The 20,697-nt window shown below is 35.0% G+C and overlaps 1 protein-coding gene across 1 annotated transcript; it reads left to right on the forward strand.

The window, feature by feature from the left end:
- The first annotated feature begins 1,446 nt into the window (after window positions 1-1,446).
- LOC143248648 (centromere protein C-like) lies at window positions 1,447-20,010 on the forward strand. Its single transcript, XM_076497173.1, has 6 exons — window positions 1,447-1,587; window positions 4,663-4,727; window positions 10,939-11,086; window positions 14,004-14,179; window positions 14,960-15,050; window positions 18,510-20,010. The coding sequence occupies exons 3-6, from the start codon at window positions 11,020-11,022 to the stop codon at window positions 18,605-18,607; spliced, it is 432 nt and encodes a 143-aa protein (XP_076353288.1). The 5' UTR covers window positions 1,447-1,587; window positions 4,663-4,727; window positions 10,939-11,019; the 3' UTR covers window positions 18,608-20,010.
- Window positions 20,011-20,697: the final 687 nt, after the last annotated feature.

The raw sequence follows: 20,697 nt of genomic DNA on the forward strand, positions 1-20,697 counted from the left end.
AAGGTGTTGAGAGAGTTGATTTGTGTTATTATTACCTCTGTAATCCCTCTATAGCCCCATTATAAGACTGCTATCAGAGGTGTTGAGAGTTGAGAGATTTGTGTTAATTACTACCTTGTAATCCTCTATAGTATAAGACTGCTATCAGAGGTGCTGAGAGAGTTGATTTGTGTTAATTACTACCTCTGTAATCCTCTATAGTCATTAGACTGCTATCAGAGGTGTTGAGAGAGTTGATTTGTGTTAATTACTACCTCTGTAATCCTCTATAGTCACCTGTGACTGCTATCAGAGGTGTTGAGAGAGTTTGATTTAAAGTTAATGTACTACCTCTGTAATCCTCTCATATTCATTAGACAGCTATAAGAGGTGCTGAGAGAGTTGATTTGTGTTAATTACTACCTCTGTAATCCTCTATAGTCACTAGACACGCTATAAGAGGTGTTGAAGAGAGTTGATTTGTGTTAACACTACCTTTGTAATCCCTATAGTCATTAGACTGCTATCAGAGTGTGTTGAGAGAGTTGATTTGTGTTAATTACTACCTTTGTAATCCCTCTATAGTCATTAGACTGCTATCATAGGTGTTGAGAGAATTGATTTGTGTTAATTACTACCCTTGTAATCCTCTATAGTTATTAGACTGCTATCATAGGTGCTGAGAGAGTTGATTTGTGTTAATTACTACCTTGTAATCCCTCATATTACTGCTATCATCAGGTGTTGAGAGAGTTGATTTGTGTTAATTACTACCTTTGTAATCCTCTATAGTCATTAGACTGCTATCAGAGGTGCTGAGAGAGTTGATTTGTGTTAATTGCTTTCACTTTGTAAATCTATCTATATAGTAGACTGCTATCATAGGTGCTGAGAGAGTTGATTTGTGTTAATTACTACCTTTGTAATCCTCTATAGTCACTAGACTACTGTCAGAGGTGTTGAGAGTGTTGTTGACCTAATTATTGCCTGTGTAATCCTCTAAGTCACTAGACTGCTATCAGAGGTGTTAAAAAGTCTTGTTGACTCATGTTAATTAGTATCTTTATAACTTCTATAGTCACTAGACTACTGTCAGAGGTGTGCTAAGAGTGTTGTTGACTCATGTTACTATTACCTTGTAATCCTCTCTAGTCACTAGACTACTCTCAGAGGTGTTAAGAGTGTTGTTGACTCATGTTAATTATTGCCTGTGTAATCCCTCTAAGTCACTAGACTGTTATCATAGGTGTTAAAAGTGTGTTGTTGACTCATGTTGATTACTGTCTTGTAATCCTCTATAGTCACTTGACTGTTGCCAAGGGAATTAAAAGAAATGGTAACCCATATAATTGATACATTTCTAATCTTGTATAGTCACATTGAAAGGCATTTTTGTAGTCAATGTCAATTGAGACTAAGATTAGTTAATATAATAGTAACATTTGTATTTTTTTCTTCAGACTCTTCTTCAAGGAGACCAGAGCCAATTGGAGCTGAGGAAAACCCAAACGGTTGTCCAAAATTATAAACGTGGTTTGAAACGCATAACTGTGAAACCAGTGGCATTCTGGAGGAACGAACGTGTCGATTACAGACGTACATCAAAAGGTATGTGTTTATTATTGTGGCGGATGTTTTTGTTCAACTTAATTGTTCATATGTGTTTGTAGGAATGATGTTTATAATAAATTATGAATACTCAAATTCTGGTAGCATAATATATTTTTTTTTTAAATTAGAAAACGTATTCAAGGTAAAATTGCTTAATTGGTTTGAAGGTCCTGCACAAAATTTTGTGCATTATTTTAGTATTTGAGTGCATTATAATGTGGTCCATGTAATAGAAAAATGTTACTATAAAAAAGCTTAACTTCTTTCAATTTTCTTAGATTATATCCTGAAGTTAGTGCTGCTGGTCATTGTAGTTAATAAATCATTGAAAAAATATATTTAATATGCAGAATTATTTTAACACTAAACAGTACTCTTTACTCAAGTCTAAATGTGAAAATATTTGTGTTTACAAAGCTTTGAATGCATGACATTAGGTTGCTACAAGGCAGTATTACTACTTCACTGTGTTCTGTTATTATTTCCATTTTCAGTGTGTTTGTCAGTTTATTTAGTTTTTCAAAATTGTCTCTTAAAATAATAATGATAGTGTAGTGTGTAGTCGTTGTAATAGAACTGACACATCACAAGATTTTAGGTTTCTTTTTTTTTCCAAAGAACCAAATCAGGAGAAAAGCTTGGATTTGAAACATGATAAGAGCAGATATTTTGTTCTTGAGTTTAAAAACATGTAGGTGACTCTGCTTTGCATAGAGTTTGAGAGCATGCTTTATGATCCCATATAAATGGCAGAAATGAAATATATTGGTGCTATAATTAAAGTAAAAATCAGATACTGTGCCAGTAATATCTCCTGGGTGCCAGTAACATCCCCTGGGGTCCAAATAGTGTAATGTCATTAAAGTGAAATCTCTGTACCACAGGAGGGCTTTAAAAAAAAAGTTGTGTTGAAGTGAGAAATTTGACAGGTTTTAATCTTTCTTTTATGATAAATTGGAAAATAGTTTTTAGATATTGATCGAATATTTATAACTCGCTTTATAGGTTTCTTAAGGCTGTGTTTACAGCCTTCTGTTTGAATAATTCTACTGCAATTTAGATGGTCCTTTCTAATTATCAAGTATAATGTTCCTCGTTGTTCTGTTCACATTCTCTGATTGGTTGAAACTGGTGTGGTTCAATGTTCTTATAATCAAAATTCATATTATTTTGAATCGAAATGTAGACAAAATGCTTATACACACACACTAAGACAGTTCTGTTGCAATATCTAGTCTTTTCTGTGTCAGTGTATTATATTTCTTGTGATGTTGAGCAATCTTCAACATCTCCAGATCATGTGAGTATGATGTTCAGAAAGTTTTACAAATTCTAAATGTAAAGTTATTAACACATTTGTATTTTATTAATAATGCTGTGAAATTGTATATTTTGAATATATCTGTTTTGGTGCATTTTACTTTGTATAAGACAGTAAAACAAAGTTGGTCAACGCCCTTATATTGGTTAACCCGCTTATGCAATGGGTCATGGGTCAAGGCTATGCCATTGCATCTGTGGACTTGTATTAAGAATTTTATTGAACTACTGTTTCATGAACTTATGTCAATAAGTTTGGAATCAAATTGTAAATTATAATTCAAACATTGGTATTATATGTAAGTTAATTTCTTAATTTAAAAGTAAATATTAAAAGAACACATCTAAACGTAGATTTTAGTGAGTCACATGGTATGTTGAATGTAGCACTGGTCAAAATTATATGTTTATGATGTCGAAATATTAGGTGTATAGTTTTGTACAAAATAGAAACTCAAATTACTAATACTATCAAGGTAGAATATTTCAATGAGGACCTCGTATCGTTTTTAGTTTATTGAGATATGGCTTATGTACTAAATCAAACACAGTGGTCCTGTTCACCTCTTTCCATTTTGAAAATGGTCCAGTGTATATATACACTTATTTCAATATATGACATGTGAATAACTAATCAACTGCTTAGAATGTCCCCACTGTGGTTTTCTTAAAAACTGACATATTCTTTTGATCCAAGATTTCAAGGAGGTAGGTTGTGTCTTTAGATATGCTCGAAGTTTCGTATCTTTTTAATTCTAAGTACATCATAGTTACTAAGCTTAATAAAGTACAGTGAAATTTTATGGTATTAGTATAGTTATTTGTGATTTTTTGGTTTTCAACTGTAAGTTTAAAACCTTAAAATGTTTGATATCCTTCATGTGTGAAATTTTAAGAGGCTTAGCAACTTATGTTCAGAAGCAGTTGATTACAAACGTCATAGTGAGAAGAGATAATTGTTTTCTTTATTTTTTGATTTATTGTTCTATATTTTAAGAAAAATAAAGTTAATAATCTATTCCTAAATAGTAATAATCTATATACAAATATATAATAATTGAAATGTGAAGGTATATTACAAAATATTAGTCCACTAAAACACAGTAACGACAGGGAAGGCTAAAAGTCAGTTTTATATCACTGGTATGTAACATGAGTGCACATGCACCACATCAATGCAAGTTATGTAGTGTTAGTTAGGAATGAATAGGATGTCAATTTAATAAAAATAATAAATATATATGCAAATATATACCTTTATGTGATTCAAGCTACTCAGACTAACCATTTGTATTTTTGTGTTATAATACATAGTCATTCTTGCATGAAAAAAACAACATAATTTATATTCATTTTTTTTTATGATTATAGGGTTAATCAAGTGACAGGCCCCACATGGTTAGAATATAGAAAATAACACAAAATATATTTTAAGATATTTGGGATGAAGAATGTTTTTCTAAGTATAACATGAAATCACTTTTCACTCAGACTAGTAATGAAACAGACTATATTTTCAGAAAAAAATCTTTAATAAAAAATATTTCTTGAAAACAAAATCTGATATTTTGTGTACAAAATACTTGTAACCTTTACTAAAAATCTATCAAATTTTGAGAAGGTACACATGATGAATCGAAGGTATAGTGCAAATGTGTAGACAAATTTGTGTATAATATACCAATACCATAGCTAAAGGATTAATCTAGTTACTGTCTGTTTTATTTCAATATTGACACTAAATATTTGCAGGAACCTACGAGGTAGCTGGAATTCTACCAGGATTTCAAGAAGATTCCTTTTTCACTCAGAAAGGTATTGTTATTATTGTAAACTTGTAGCTTATGTTAGAACCTTGAATTCCAATGCCTGCTGCACGCATGCGTTATTCAGACAAGATGCAATTACAGGGCTAGGTTTTAAGGTGTTTTTTTATACAGGAAGTTTGATTACACATCAGACTAGAAGTGAAGCAAAAATGTTTATCCACTTACCAAAATAGACCAACCTGATAGTTACTTCTGTGAATCGTAAGAGAAAAAATGTATTGCTTCTCATTCTTCATTTTCCCTGATATGCTACATTTTTTCTTTCTGTGAACTTGATTGTATACTTAACACAAATTTGTAAGTTTTGAAATTAATTACTTAGAATGAGAAAATTCTGCCAATTTATATTGAGAAAAGTATTCTTCAAATTTTAAATATAAATTTGTTAAATTTGCAGTTGAATGTAATTATATTGTATTCCTTGTTTCCCCTCTCGGTGTGGATTTTTGTACGTGGAGAGGGTTCTGTTTACCTCCTCTGGGATCTAAACATCCACCCACGTGTTTTCTGTGCATGGTGACACGTGAAGGGGAGAAGAGGACCCTGGTGGTTGAGGAGTCCAACTCTAACACACCACTTTGGCCTTGAATTCTTATAGATGGGCAGCCTTGGGTGGTCCCCCTAGGGTCAGTCACCTGGTCCACTTTGGGTGGGGTCAACCAATTACCAATGTTGGATGTTCTCAACAGGTGTTGTGGACATTGTATCTGATGCTGGTGTTTGGGTATAGTGCTCATGAAACCCTGGCATTGCTGCAGTGACGTTTTTGGCATTGTAGTGTGTCCCCTAATAGGGCTCCATGGTGAGTGGGGTCAGTGGGCATCGAAATTTCCTATTATTATGGATCCTCCAAATAAAAACGTAAGTAAAATAGTGAGGAAACAGTCCATAGGTAAATGACCACATCTTGAATATTCTGAGCAGCAATCTTCAACATCTGTAACATCTGTACCTTATTTTCTTATACTACATTTTCTTTCAGACAAACCTTTAGAGTAAATGTCTATCTTTTTTCATTCAGAAGGAACTAGAGGGACTTGCTGGCTCTCCATAGTCAGTGAAGAAGCTTTGATCTGGTGATATATTGGTGGAAACATCCACACTTTAACACAGTGAACTTTTTTTGCATTCAAAAGCAATTGGGGATGTACCTTTTGAGGTTATGCCTCATGCTACTTTGAATTTGTCACAAGGAGTTATTGTTGAGAGGGATTTGAAGAACATCCCCAGTCAGAGATTCTCACTGGACGCCTTTACCGAAGGAGTTTCTGCAGTGAGGCTTATCTCCACTGCAAAGATGGAATTACAATGCCAACCAGTGTCCTCATCCTGACATTTACATCACTGCATCTACCTACTACCATCAAGGGAGGTTATCTTAATTGCAGGGTACATCCATACATTACAAACTCTCTCAGATGTTTCCAGTGTCAGTGGCTTGGTCACTCAAAGACACCGTGTCATGGTTCCTTGATCTGTGCTTGTTGCAGTGGCAAGGACCACGATGCCTGAGAGTGTGAAATGGACCCTCGTTGCATCAATTGCAATGGCTCTCACCCATCCTACTTTCGTTCTTGCTCTAAATAGTTGGAAGAAAGAGAGGTGCAGCATTTGAAAACAATTCAAAACATTACTTATTCTTAGGCTTGAAAGTTGCTGTCCACCACTTCATCTCAGATGTATACTGCTGCACTTCATTCCACTACTACAGTGGAAGTGCAGACAGATCTCTCTGTGCCTCCAAGAGAATTGTTCTCAAACCAAGAGAAAAGTCTTTTAACCTCCAAGGTTAAAAGGGTTGATGAATCAACTTCAACACCCATTTCTGCCCCTAACATACATTCCAGCAAACCTCAAGATCTGCTTTTTTTGGTTCTGGGTGTGGGTATTTCCTCGGGTACATCTTCTCCCACCCCAAGATGCAAAATGATCATTTATTCACATTTTCTTCCACCAACAAAGACCTGCCCAACTGACCCAGGGGAGGATCTGTGGAGGTCGACAGACCTTCCTTGAATAAAGGCAATAAAGTAAAAAGATGTTGTAAACAGAACTGCTCTCCACCCAATTCACCTACATATAAATAAAAATGGCCACCTTGATACAATGGAACTGTCAAGGTTTACATTCTAATCTGGATGATACCAAAGCACTAATTGCTTCCTTTATCCTGTCTTTTCATACAGGAAACATTTCTGAAATCTGCTGATACAGTCACCTTTCAGCAGTTTTCTTTCTACAGAAATGACAGGCTGTGTGATGGACGAATGCATGGAGGTGTGGCACTCTTGGTTGATCAGCATGTACCCACCCTGTCTTTGCCACTCAACACACCCTTGGAGGCTGTAGCCATCCATGTTTCCTTGAGTCATACCATCACTGTTTGTTCATTCTACCTGATACCTAGAGATACCTATGATCAGTCAGACTTTGATGCTCTCACTGAACAGTTGCCATCTCCCTTTCTAATCCTGGGGATCTTTAATGGACATCATCCCCTCTGGGGAAGTGCTGATATCGATGGGAGAAGTTGCTCCGTAGAGCACGTGCTCTCTGATCACAACCTTTCTCTTTTCAATAGTGGTTCTTATACTTATTTTTATGCACCTAGTCAGTCCTTAACTGCTGTTGATCTCTCAATTTGCTCCCACTTTTTATGGAATGTTGACCATAACCCATGAGGCAGTGATCATTTTCCTATAATTTTGAGAGACTGGCCGTGGGCAATGCCACCTGACGTGTGCTCCAGTGGAAGCTGGATTAAGCACACTGGCCCTCTTTCACTTATCTCACAGAATTTGATCCTGCCATCATCTGTAAGCCATCAATAGACCACTGTGTGGCAGCAGTAACTGACTATTATACAAGCAGTTGCTCAACGTACTCCTAAAATCTCGACACATTTTCCACGACATCCTCATCAATGGTGTAATCCTGTCTGTCATGTGGCATGGAAGGCTCAAAAACAGGCCTGGAATACTTTTGTAGGTATCCCACACTCTTGCACTACATCACTTTCCAGCAGGCCTGTGCACATGCACAGTGGATAAGATATCAAAGGCAGAATGACTCTTGGATCAAGTTCATAACCAGCATATCTTTTACCACCAGTTTCAAAGTCATATGGGACAAGCTTTGAAAGATCAGTGGGCAATATAATTGTGTCCCCCTCTTGATCTTGCTCTCTGATGGCCAGGAAGTAGCTGATACTAGGAGCATTGCTGATACTCAAGGTGAAAGCTTTTGCCATATATCTAGCAGTTCTGCTTCTTCCTCCACCTTCTTAGTCATCAAGACTTGGGAAGAGCAGTTACCACTTTCCTTTCATGCTGATTGTCTCTATGACTGTAATCGTCCCTTTACACTGGTGGAATTCAAACTGGCCCTTCATCGGTCTAGCATAACATCAGTTGGACCTAATGATACGCACTATAAAATGCTGAGCCATCCATCTCCTGCTTCTCTTGCTATTCTTTTGATTATTTTTAACTGGATCTAGAGGAGAATGTTTTTCCTGGTGCCAGGCTATTGTCCTACCTTTCTCTCAGCGTGGGAAGGATCCCAAGATTCCTTCAAATTATCGTCAAATTACTTTGACGAACTGTTTCTGTAAGACCTTAGAGAGGATGGTTAATGCTCATCTTGTTTGGTTTCTCGAATCAAATGACCTCTTGCCCCTTTCCTGTGGGTTCCGAAGACAGCGCTCCATCGGGGACCACCTGATTCAACTTGAAACATCAATCAGAAAAGCCTTTCTCAAACAACAACATCTTGTATCAGTATTCTTTGACATTAAGAAGGCTTAAGATACAACATGGAAGTATGGCATTTTGCAAGACCTCTATTTATATGGGTTACGTGGCTATTTGTCCATTTTTGTTAAACATTTTTAATGGACAAGTGATTCCAAGTTTTTTTTGTGGGTTTGACACATTCCCGTTCTTTTCTACAGGAACTTGGAGTCCCTCAGGGCTGTGTTTTGAATGTCACACTTTTCAGTATAAAGATTAATGCCATCACTGAACAACTCCTCTTACTCTGTTGCAAACAGGCTCTATGTCGATGACTTTCACATCTCTTATCAGTCATCGAACATGAGGTATATTAAGTGGCAGCTACAGACTGCCCTCAGTTGTTTACTGAAGTGGACCACAGAAAACGGCTTTAACTTATCTCTCTCTAAAACCGATTGTGTGCACGTTTGCAGCCAGCGGGCTATTCACCCTGACCCTGAACTCTGTATCGATGAAGTTGCGCTGCTTGTGGTTACTGAGACATAGTTCTTGAGGCTCATCTTTGACCATAACTTGATCTTCATACCATGTATCAAGCAGTTACAAGTTAAATGTACAAGAGCACTGAACATACTCCATGTCCTCTCTTCCACCACTTGGTGAGTGGATTGATGTTCTATGCTAAAGCTATATCGTGCTCTTATTCAATTGAAACTAGACTATGGATCACTGGCCTTTGGCTTTGCCAGGACCTTGGCCTTAAAAATGCTAGACCCTGTTTCCAATCAAGAATTCACCTCTGCACTGGGGCTTTGTGGACTTTCCCAGTTCAGAGCTTACATACAGAGTCTCATGAACCTTTTTTGCACCTCCACCATTTGCAACTGTCTTTACTATATGCTTTGAAACTTGTTCCTCACCAAAGCATCCCACCTGGGTTGTGTTTTCCTTCCTTGGTGGGCCATTCTTTTTCAGAACAGATGATCTGCCATTGCTTCTTTTGGCCTTTGTATCCAGGCACAGTTGGATGTATTGGATCTGTCCTTGGATAACATTGCTGTATCCACTTGTCAGCTTATCCCACCATGGCTTCTTACAGTCCCCAAATGTGACCTATCTTTAAGTCATCTGAGAAAAGTAGACACTCCCGATTGGAAATATTGTCTGCTATTTGCTGAACATCTTTCAAACCATCCTTCCATTCCTATTTATACAGATGGTTCAAAATCAGGTGACTGTGTGGGCTCTGCCATGGTTTGTTGTGGTTCAGTGGTTGCATGCAGAATTCCCTCTACAGCTTCTGTGTTCACTGCTGAACCCTACACTATTTCTCTTGCTCTGGATCACATAGAAGCTAAGCAGTACTCAAATTTTACTATTTATACTGACTCGCTTAATTCTCTACTGACCCTGGAATCGCTTCACATTAGTTCACACCATGTTCTTGCCAATATTCAAAACTGACTGGCCCATTTCTCTTTAACAACTACTTATATCCAGTTTTTCTGGATATTGGGCTACATTGGTATTCATGGGAATGAGCTTGCCAACACTGCAGCTAAATCTGTCTGCTCTGGCACTATCACTGCTGTGTCTGTTCCATACATGTACTATGGTCCTGTATTCAAGGGTTGACTCCATTGGCAGTCAACTCAGAATGAGCAATGTGAAAACAAGCTTTTCCAAATAAAACCCTCTGTTGGACTTTGGTCGTCCAGCTTCCATAAGGATCAGAAAGAGGAAGTTGTTCTAAATAGACTATGCACTGATCACAGTTTTTTAACTCATTGTTTTAATTTATCTGCGACTGATGCACCAACGTGTTATCTGTGTAACACTCAGGTCACAATAAGCCACATTTTACTGTTTTGCCGTCGTTCGACTCTCAATCATAGCACCATTTTAAACATGTTTTGTACCAAGGTTTATCCATAACGTTAGACAGTGTTATTGGTGATGGTGACACTGTCCACCTTAGAAATGTTTAGTTTTTTAAAGGCCATTTAAGTGTTTTTTTAATTTATACATTAGACCTTTTTTTAATGTGATTCCTTTTTAAGAATCAAAGTACATCTAGTTCAATTTGAAATTAGAAAATGGCCGTAACATCAAATAACTTGAAACCAGGACTGGAAAGACCAACTTCAGATGACTAACGGTGGTTATTGAACTTACTTGTTAGTCTTCCTGACGAGTTATGATAATTGCAGTTATGCTGCAGAAAGTCCTTTCCAACTTGTATTGCTGTAGTTTTTTTCTTACTGCTGTAGACTAAATGTAAAAATTGGATTTAATTTTTTTTAATTTAAAAATTAAACTATCTTTTGTGTTATCTTAATTTCCTTTTATGAATTCTAATAATTTTACTTCAGTTTTAGCTTTTTACTGGATGTTTGGCACAGATAGCTTAGTTACTTTGCATTATAAAATACCAAACCAATCAACCAATCCTTGTTTTCCAGGTAAAAAAGTCTAGAAACAAACAGCAAGCTTTGTTTAAACACAACCTGTCTATCCATGATCATCAGGTGCTTCTAGAAGAAGACATGCAGGAAGAGCTGTATGGTGGCTCCCTGGTAAATGATCCAGAACTAGGAAGGGAAGTTAAGGCTGGTAGGTCGAACTGTATTTTTGTTTATAATGTAATTTTCCATTATTTTCTTGTGAAATCTATTTTGACATGTTAGATTAAGATACCAGATTTGTTGTTTTGGTGGAAACTGTTTTAAAATGTTCTAGCTGTTATTCTTATTCATTAGTATCAGCTTTCACATCCATGGTTTTCTTACTGTCCTTGCTGATTTTGCATTGACGGGTCACTTTATTTTCTTATTTTGGAACTAAGTTCTGATAAATTTGTTAGTGAAAGTATTTATCCTTCCTGAAATGTGAATAGAGTTTTCTTTTTATAATTTTCACACATACACACAGAGATTATTGTTGCAGTTATATGACCAAACTGTATAAAAAGTTTGTTTTTTTCAATCTATCACTGACATTCTGATCAGCATTAATTGAGAATTTTGATAACATGCACATGCTAACTGGTTTCTCAGTGATTGATAATTATCTTGCAATACTGTAGTTTTCAGTCAGAAGACAAACGTTTTTTGTTGTCTCATATGAAGTTTAATGAACAGTTTATTGGTACTTTCCATCCTGTTTAGGCCCGGCATGGCCAGGTTGGTTAAGGCGTGCGACTCGTAATCTGAGGGTCGCAGGTTCACATCCCCGTCACACCAAACATGCTTGCCTTTTCAGCCATGGGGCGTTATAATGTGATGGTCAATCCCACTATTTGTTGGTAAAGAGTAGCCAAGAGTTGGCAGTGGGTGGTGATGACTAGCTGCCTTCCATCTAGTCTTACACCTCTAAATTAGGGACGGCTAGCGCAGATAGCCCTCGAGTAGCTTTGCGAGAAATTTAAAAACAAACAAACAAACCATCCTGTTTACAGAAGCAGAAATCCTTAATATTCCCTTCAAACTGTTAATGACAGTATGTCTGTCTCTTTTGAAATTTAGAATATGCTATAAACATCCATTTGAAGATTGTTCTGGTTGTACCGAATCTAGTTATTTGTTTAATTCTCGTGGGTGTAGTTTTTCAGGTGTTAAAGAAGTTATATTGTTTACTTTTTCCATTGAACTCTGAAGTTTCATGTTGGTTCTTTCAGTTGATAGTTGAGATTTGTTTGAAACAATAAATATTAATAAGCTTATGTGTAATTGTAACATCTTCACAGACTAATAGGGTAGGATCAGGTGAAGTGTTGGATTATTCTAAGAATGTCTTACGTAGCAGATACCGTGTTACAGTGCTGCACTAAAAAAATAAAATATCTGTGTGGATACTTAATAGCTTTTATAGAGTAGTGAGAAAAATAGAAACAGAATTGTACATGAAGGGCTTATGATGATTTACTCTTAAACAAATTACTGGTGGCAATAAAGTTAATTGTGATAGGAGTAACAGTTAAAGGAGTAACAAGACTTCACAAGTATAATATAACATAATATATTCTTGAAATTATTTGTACTTTGGGAAACTCCATAATTACAGAACTGAGAAAACCAAAAATTCGAGATCAAACTTATGGGTTTCTAAAATCAACAAATTGGATTTTGTTTCCCACATCAGCAAGAGGCCATTGTGTAGATTTATGCTTAATAATAAAAAATATGGCCTATATAAGCTGTGAATATTATTTAAAACAACCAACAGTAACAAAGTGTAACTTACATTTCACACATACGATCGTTTTTAGTCTAAATGAAATAGAATTTCTTTAAAATTTTTCCAATTGTATTGTAATATTTCCTTTTCTATTTTTGTTTTATGGTGGGTCCTGTGCCGAAACTGTTGGCTTTATATGCAGAGATGCCAACCATTACGATTTGAGTGTAATCATTATGATTTTGGTGTATACATTACGACTATACGCTCATACAGACAAATATTACAACTTGTTGCAACTCCCAAATTATTATATATTATATAGGCCTATACAATAAAGTGATAAATTGTTCCTCCAGGGCTTAAAAGGGGTGAAAAGAAAATTTCTAGTGAGATACAAATACATTTTGATAATAAATAAAAGACATGGTCCAAATGGCTACTTGCGATAATCATGTTTGTACTTGAAATAATAAAAAATATTTGTATCTCCGATGTCTACCAATAGTTTGAGTGTGGTGCTTCTCCATACTGGGTACGTGGGGGAATCCATAGTTACATCATCAGTGCTTGTCAGCCAATCAGCCAGCTCGCGTAGATGGGTATTTCTCGTTTTCTAAGCGGCATAGAAACACCAATGCGATCTTTCACAAGATGGATAAAAAGAGGCCTCGTTCACCAAATTTTCTTGTTTCTGTCAAATCTAAAAGGACTAAAAATGTGAATCAAAATTTTAGGAAAGAGTATAGTACAAAAGTCAGTGACAGTCATGGGTTTTGTACAGTTTGTCACATCGATTTTTCTGTGGTTCATGGTGAGATAAACGATTGTTTCAGACATACAAAATCAGCATTTCACCAACAAAAGGCTGAGGCAAAGACAAAAACGATGCAGTTAACGACATTTATGAGTAAGAATTCAGAATATGAAACCATAAATGAAAGCAAAGGTTGCAACAGCTTCAAAACTGTTACAATAAGTGTCGTAAACATGATATAAACTAGTCATTACACAAAGGGTTTTTCTGCTTACTGTTTCTGCATGTTCAGTGTTGTTTTACCAGTATATTTGTTACTCTCAACTAAATAAAAGACATAATTTCAAAAGAATTTTTTAAATTTATTTATTAAATACACAAAACACAGTCATAAATGAGCAATCTATAGCAGTAATAAATAATAATAGTTATAATAATAATATAATAATAAACAGCTTAGAGACATTGGTCAGGTCTAGTAGCTGCAAATTATAAAGGGCTTTGTCTACAATCATAAAGCTTAGTCATTTGAAATAGTTGGCATCTCTGTATCTGTCACATTTACTTGCGTTCATATTTCACTTTTTTTTTTCACAGTGGTTGTTCGAAGTCACAAGGCCCTGTCATGGAGAGGTCCTACAGGGTTTCCTGCCAAAGAGGAAGATTCATTTAGACTATGCAAGAGTTTCCAACTCTCCAATTTTTCCATGGGAATTTTAGTGCTTGGTCCATTACAGGAGAAACCCTGCCAATTTGCCCATGCTGATTCACTGGTTAGTGTCTAAAGTACTTGTGTAAAAATTTAAAAATACCAGTATTTTAGCCTGGCTTTGTAGATGGGTTCAAAAACTTCACATTCTGAGTCATTTCATCAAACTATTCAGAGAAGCAGCTTACTGACCCAAAGATGTTGTATTGTTGGAACTGTGTTTCTAATTAATTATTTTAAGCATTATTTTTCCTTATTTTCAACCTCTTATAGTAAAAATACTTCATGTAATGTCTATTAAAGCATGTTTCTATCATGTGTGCACTAGTGTAAGACATACACAGTGAACTTAATAAGAAACTTATTCTACAAAGAACCAAGTCTGAAGTGGTATCTCTAACTTGAAGTTTCATGCAGTGACCTTACTGTTTAAAATCATGCCTTCTCTACATTCGTGTGTAGGAGATTCATGAAAATGTGTTTTGTATATTTTTCAAGGTTATGTGGTTGTGTACCTAAAGGTCAATGAACTATTGATTTTTCTTTCCCCTCAATAACTTCATTATGGTATGTATTTCTATTGTTGTCTCTTTGAGGTTAGTTGCACAATTTCAGGGATGGGAGCAGAAGCCTCTTTTTACTGCATTATATTATTTGAACCTCAAAATAATATGTCAGTATAACTATATATATTAATTGTGATATTGGAAAAGTTTAAAAAATAGTGTTTTTTTAGTTAGTTTTTAACTTTTTATGTAAATTACAAATTATACATGAAATTCGATTTCATTAAGGTTGAGAAAACGTCTTAAATAACAATGTTTTTGTTTTTTTCTCACCTCAGTTTTTTACTGTCATATATGGTAAGGTGGAAGCACATGTGCACGACAGCTCATGGATTTTTGAAACAGATGGTTCATTTCTGGTGCCATTAGGTGAGTTACACATGTAATCACATTAAGATTATGCTCTGCTTTGAGTCCTCGTAACTTTCACTGAAGAAATTAAAATCAAGACAGTAATGAGAAATGTCATGGGTTTAGATCCTGTCCACTGTCTGTTGTAAACCTTTTATAAAAAATAATTGATGTCTGAATTTGATGAAAACTACCTACTGTTGTGGTCCTTCCTCATGTTATAAAGTTTCTACATTTTAATTATAGTGACTTAATTGACTCGTTAAAAAATGTGAAATAAAAAAAATTATATATATAAAACTATTCTAAGTGGCATTAGTTTTACAATTTGTCAATAGGTGGAATTTAAAAGTATTCTTAAATACGGACTTGTTTTGTTTTTAGGGTTATCAAAATTGAGTATCATTTTGCATAAAGGAAATGATTTTGTGAGAACAGAACCCACACATGGTTTGTTTTGTTATGATGTTTATCACTTGTACAAATACACAGCAAATGTATATTACTTACCTGTAAAATGCATTTAAAAATAGATATAAATGTATACAAATGATCTGATACCATGAAAATGTATGTGATCAAAAACATCAAGTTTTTAAACCCTTGTTTTGCTATTTGTAAATTTATGCTTATTATTTTAAGTCCACAAAGAATAAAAACGTCAGTAGAAACACTTGTTTAAGTCACTAAGGTTTTGTGGTTTTGCTGATGAAATATTCACATCAAAAAATATAAACAGTGTTAAAATTACTGCTGTGTTTGTCGAGACGAGTATTTCTTCTAATATCATCTCATCCATTACTGTGTTTGTTATGACCAAGTTGGACTGATGAGCCATGGTATTTATAATATCATCTCATCCATTACCATGTTTGTTGTGACCAAGTTGGACTGATGACCCATGGTATTTATAATATTATCTCATCCATTACTGTGTTTATTGTGACCAAATTGGACTGATGAGCCATGGTGTTTATAATATCATCTCATCCATTACCATGTTTGTTGTGACCAAGTTGGACTTATGAGCCATGGTATTTATAATATTATCTCATCCATTACCATGTTTGTTGTGACCAAGTTGGACTTATGAGCCATGGTATTTATAATATTATCTCATCCATTACCATGTTTGTTGTGACCAAGTTGGACTGATGACCCATGGTATTTATAATATTATCTCATCCATTACCATGTTTGTTATGACCAAGTTGGACTGATGAGCCATGGTATTTATAATATTATCTCATCCATTACCATGTTTGTTGTGACCAAGTTGGACTTATGAGCCATGGTATTTATAATATTATCTCATCCATTACCATGTTTGTTGTGACCAAGTTGGACTGATGACCCATGGTATTTATAATATTATCTCATCCATTACCATGTTTGTTATGACCAAGTTGGACTGATGACCCATGGTATTTATAATATTATCTCATCCATTACCATGTTTGTTATGACCAAGTTGGACTGATGAGCCATGGTATTTATAATATTATCTCATCCATTACCATGTTTGTTGTGACCAAGTTGGACTGATTAGCCATGGTATTTATAATATTATCTCATCCATTACTGTGTTTATTGTGACCAAATTGGACTGATGAGCCATGGTGTTTATAATATCATCTCATCCATTACCATGTTTCTTGTGACCAAGTTAGACTGATGAGCCATGGTATTTATAATATTATCTCATCCATTACCATGTTTATTGTGACCAAGTTAGACTGATGACCCATGGTATTTATAATATTATCTCATCCATTACCATATTTGTTGTGACCAAGTTGGACTGATGAGCCATGGTATTTATAATGTTATCTCATCCATTACCATGTTTATTGTGACCAAGTTAGACTGATGAGCCATGGTATTTATAATATTATCTCATCCATTACTGTATTTATTGTGACCAAGTTGGACTGATGAGCCATGGTATTTATAATATTATCTCATCCATTACTGCATTTGTTGTGACCAAGTTGGACTGATGAGCCATGGTATTTATAATATTATCTCATCCATTACCATGTTTGTTGTGACCAAGTTAAACTGATTAGCCACGGTATTTATAATATTATCTCATTCATTACTGTATTTATTGTGACCAAGTTAGACTGATTAGCCATGGTATTTATAATATTATCTCATCCATTACCATGTTTGTTGTGACCAAGTTGGACTGATGAGCCATGGTGTTTATAATATCATCTCATCCATTACCATGTTTGTTGTGACCAAGTTAGACTGATGAGCCATGGTATTTATAATATTATCTCATCCATTACCATGTTTATTGTGACCAAGTTAGACTGATGAGCCATGGTATTTATAATATTATCTCATCCATTACCATGTTTGTTGTGACCAAGTTAGACTGATGAGCCATGGTATTTATAATATTATCTCATCCATTACCATGTTTATTGTGACCAAGTTAAACTGATTAGCCATGGTATTTATAATATTATCTCATCCATTACTGCATTTGTTGTGACCAAGTTGGACTGATGAGCCATGGTATTTATAATATTATCTCATCCATTACCATGTTTGTTGTGACCAAGTTAAACTGATTAGCCACGGTATTTATAATATTATCTCATTCATTACTGTATTTATTGTGACCAAGTTAGACTGATTAGCCACGGTATTTATAATATTATCTCATCCATTACCATGTTTGTTGTGACCAAGTTGGACTGATGAGCCATGGTGTTTATAATATCATCTCATCCATTACCATGTTTGTTGTGACCAAGTTAGACTGATGAGCCATGGTATTTATAATATCATCTCATCCATTACCATGTTTGTTGTGACCAAGTTAGACTGATGAGCCATGGTATTTATAATATTATCTCATCCATTACCATGTTTATTGTGACCAAGTTAGACTGATGAGCCATGGTATTTATAATATTATCTCATCCATTACCATATTTGTTGTGACCAAGTTAGACTGATTAGCCACGGTATTTATAATATCATCTCATCCATTACCATGTTTGTTGTGACCAAGTTAAACTGATTAGCCACGGTATTTATAATATTATCTCATTCATTACTGTATTTATTGTGACCAAGTTAGACTGATTAGCCACGGTATTTATAATATCATCTCATCCATTACCATGTTTGTTGTGACCAAGTTGGACTGATGAGCCATGGTATTTATTATATTATCTCATCCATTACTGTGGTTGTTGTATCTCAGGTAGCCTGGTATTGGGTGAAGGCCTTACCATCAGTAGACATTTTAAGTAATGTGGTTGAGAAACTCTTATGTGTTCTTGTTTACTTCATTCTCAGAACTGAGTGATCATGTGTATCAGTAATTAGTTTGTTTTCAGGAGTAAATCTATGACAAGCTCATTGGAAAATTGAAAACAAGTCGTAAGCACTTTGTTTTAAAATGCCTTAGTTTACATATTTTAAACTGTATCTTATTTGTATTTTTGTTATCAGGTAATTCATACAGTGTCCGAAATCTCCAGAAAAAGGAAGCTAAGCTAATCTTCTTTACTATTAAAGGATCACCACCAGTGGAAGAGCTTATGGCATGAAAAAGTTTGAAGTGTATACATATTTGAGGGTACAATTAGTATTAACTCGTCTACAAAAAAAAAAGAAAGAAAGATTGGTCTTAGCTCCTAGGGTGCATATTTCATATGTAGATACTGTGTATTTCATTACCTTGCAGTTCAAAAGATGTGGTATTGTATTGAAAATAAAAGGGGATAATAAAAGTATAATAATAATTAATAGTAATAATAATTAGAGAAGGTGCATCTATGCTGCAATATATAATGGGGAATATTCAAGTGGTGCTGACATTTACACCTTTCACACACAAGTGCCTGTGGTCTTGAAAGACACTATTCGATGGTGTTTTTGTAGCATAATGAGAAACTTTCACCTGTAATAATATTACAGATTTCGCTAACCCTGAAACTGAAAATATAATCTGTTACAAAAGGTTTACAATGAATCAAAGAATGCGTTAGGCCTCTAGTCATAGATTATATTTTCAATTTTGTCTTTGGTGAAAAGAAATTTGTAATATCATCGTGGAGAAAAAGTGGCCCGTTTTATAATACCGACTCATAAATTTGCTGCAATGCCACAATGTTATTCGCTTGTATAAATTAATCTGTGTTTCTGAGTGGTATATTGAAACACAATAAATATATTTTCACGTATAGTTCACCATTTGTATCGTGTGATTGAACTGGTTTTGTACATTGTATGCCTGTAGATAATTGATTTTTACTACTATATAGATGACTGTTAGGTGTAACAGGAACTTTGATATTAGCATATAAAGCATTCAGAGGACTTTGTGATCTGTAGTGACGAATGTTGTACAATAGTCATTGGACTTTAGTATCTTTCTTAATATAAATCACATGTAAGAACGTTTCTTTCATAAATATACTTTTTATAAAAAAAATGTATTTTCTTTCCAAGCACAAACAAATATGTAGCGTATATACAAAATATATTTGTACCAGTTTTCTCTTGTTGTCAATAAAATTCTAGGTTTCTAAACTAGTGGTGCCTTTGAACACGATTTACGACATCGCAAAGAAGTAGAAGTTAGCAAGACGTATATAAACGTGGCATGTTAATTTAAGTTTGATAGTGAACTTTTAACGTTCTCCTATGACTGATCACCTCGTTAAAATCTGCTGTGGTGTCGTACGTCATCAAGGTAATAGAAAACATTAATATTTTGTTTCCAAGAATGCTGATTGTTAAATATTGTTTTATTATTTTGATTGATTTCACAACTGCATAATGCACGTTAGTTTGGTATTGTATACTAATTTTGAGATGGTTTTCTTTAATGTTCAATTTGCTCGAGACATTATTCAAATTAACGAACTATGTTGCAGTCATAATTAAATATATATAATTTTCCTGTAATCTAGACATTATAATATGTTATTAAATAACTGCTACGAGGAATTGTCTGATCCTAATTATTTTACAATTAAGTAATGTGGTATTTGCTGCTAGAAACTGTTAGGGAGCTAACCCTTTTTATCGACTGATGTGTGAAAGGGCCTGGGTTCGATACTTAGCCAAAGATTTTATCACAAAAGCATGAATCGAATTTCAAGTTGGTCTGAGACGTATATTTCTTACGGTTCTAGTACAGAGTCTTAGGAAACCAAATGCGACTAATCAACATTACATTCTGTACAAAGGTCACACTTTACCTCATGCTGGTGCTGCGAATTGACAATTCTCGGATTTGATGTTTCAGAAATACTAATTACAGCGAAGTAAAATTAAAATAGCGACACATAGTTTAACACAACATTCCTACGTGGCCTGGCATGGCCAGGTGGTTGAGGCGTTGGACTCCTAATCTGAATGTCGCGGGTTCGAATCCCCGTCGCACCGAACATGCTCGCCCTTTCAGCCGTGGGGGCGTTATAATGTGTCGGTCAATCCCACTATTCATTGGTAACAGAGTAGCCCAAGAGTTGGCGGTGGGTGGTGATGACTAGCTGCCTTTCTTCTAGTCTTACACTGCATAGGGCCCTCGTGTAGCTTTGTGCGAAATTCAAAAAGAAAACAAACATTCCTACGCAGCTACCTTAACGAGTTCGAACGCGGAAACCGCCATTTTTATAAAACTGGTTCT

This window comes from Tachypleus tridentatus, chromosome 4 (assembly GCF_004210375.1).
Source record: "Tachypleus tridentatus isolate NWPU-2018 chromosome 4, ASM421037v1, whole genome shotgun sequence".
NCBI lineage: Eukaryota > Metazoa > Arthropoda > Merostomata > Xiphosura > Limulidae > Tachypleus > Tachypleus tridentatus.

Bases quoted from the DNA above. Each gene is read 5' to 3' on its own strand.
- LOC143248648 (XM_076497173.1), top strand. From the start codon at position 11,020: ATGCAGGAAGAGCTGTATGGTGGCTCCCTGGTAAATGATCCAGAACTA. The intron at 11,087-14,003 runs GTAGGTCGAACT...TTTTTTTCACAG, and splicing joins AGGAAGGGAAGTTAAGGCTG to TGGTTGTTCGAAGTCACAAG. The intron at 14,180-14,959 runs GTTAGTGTCTAA...TTCTCACCTCAG, and splicing joins TTGCCCATGCTGATTCACTG to TTTTTTACTGTCATATATGG.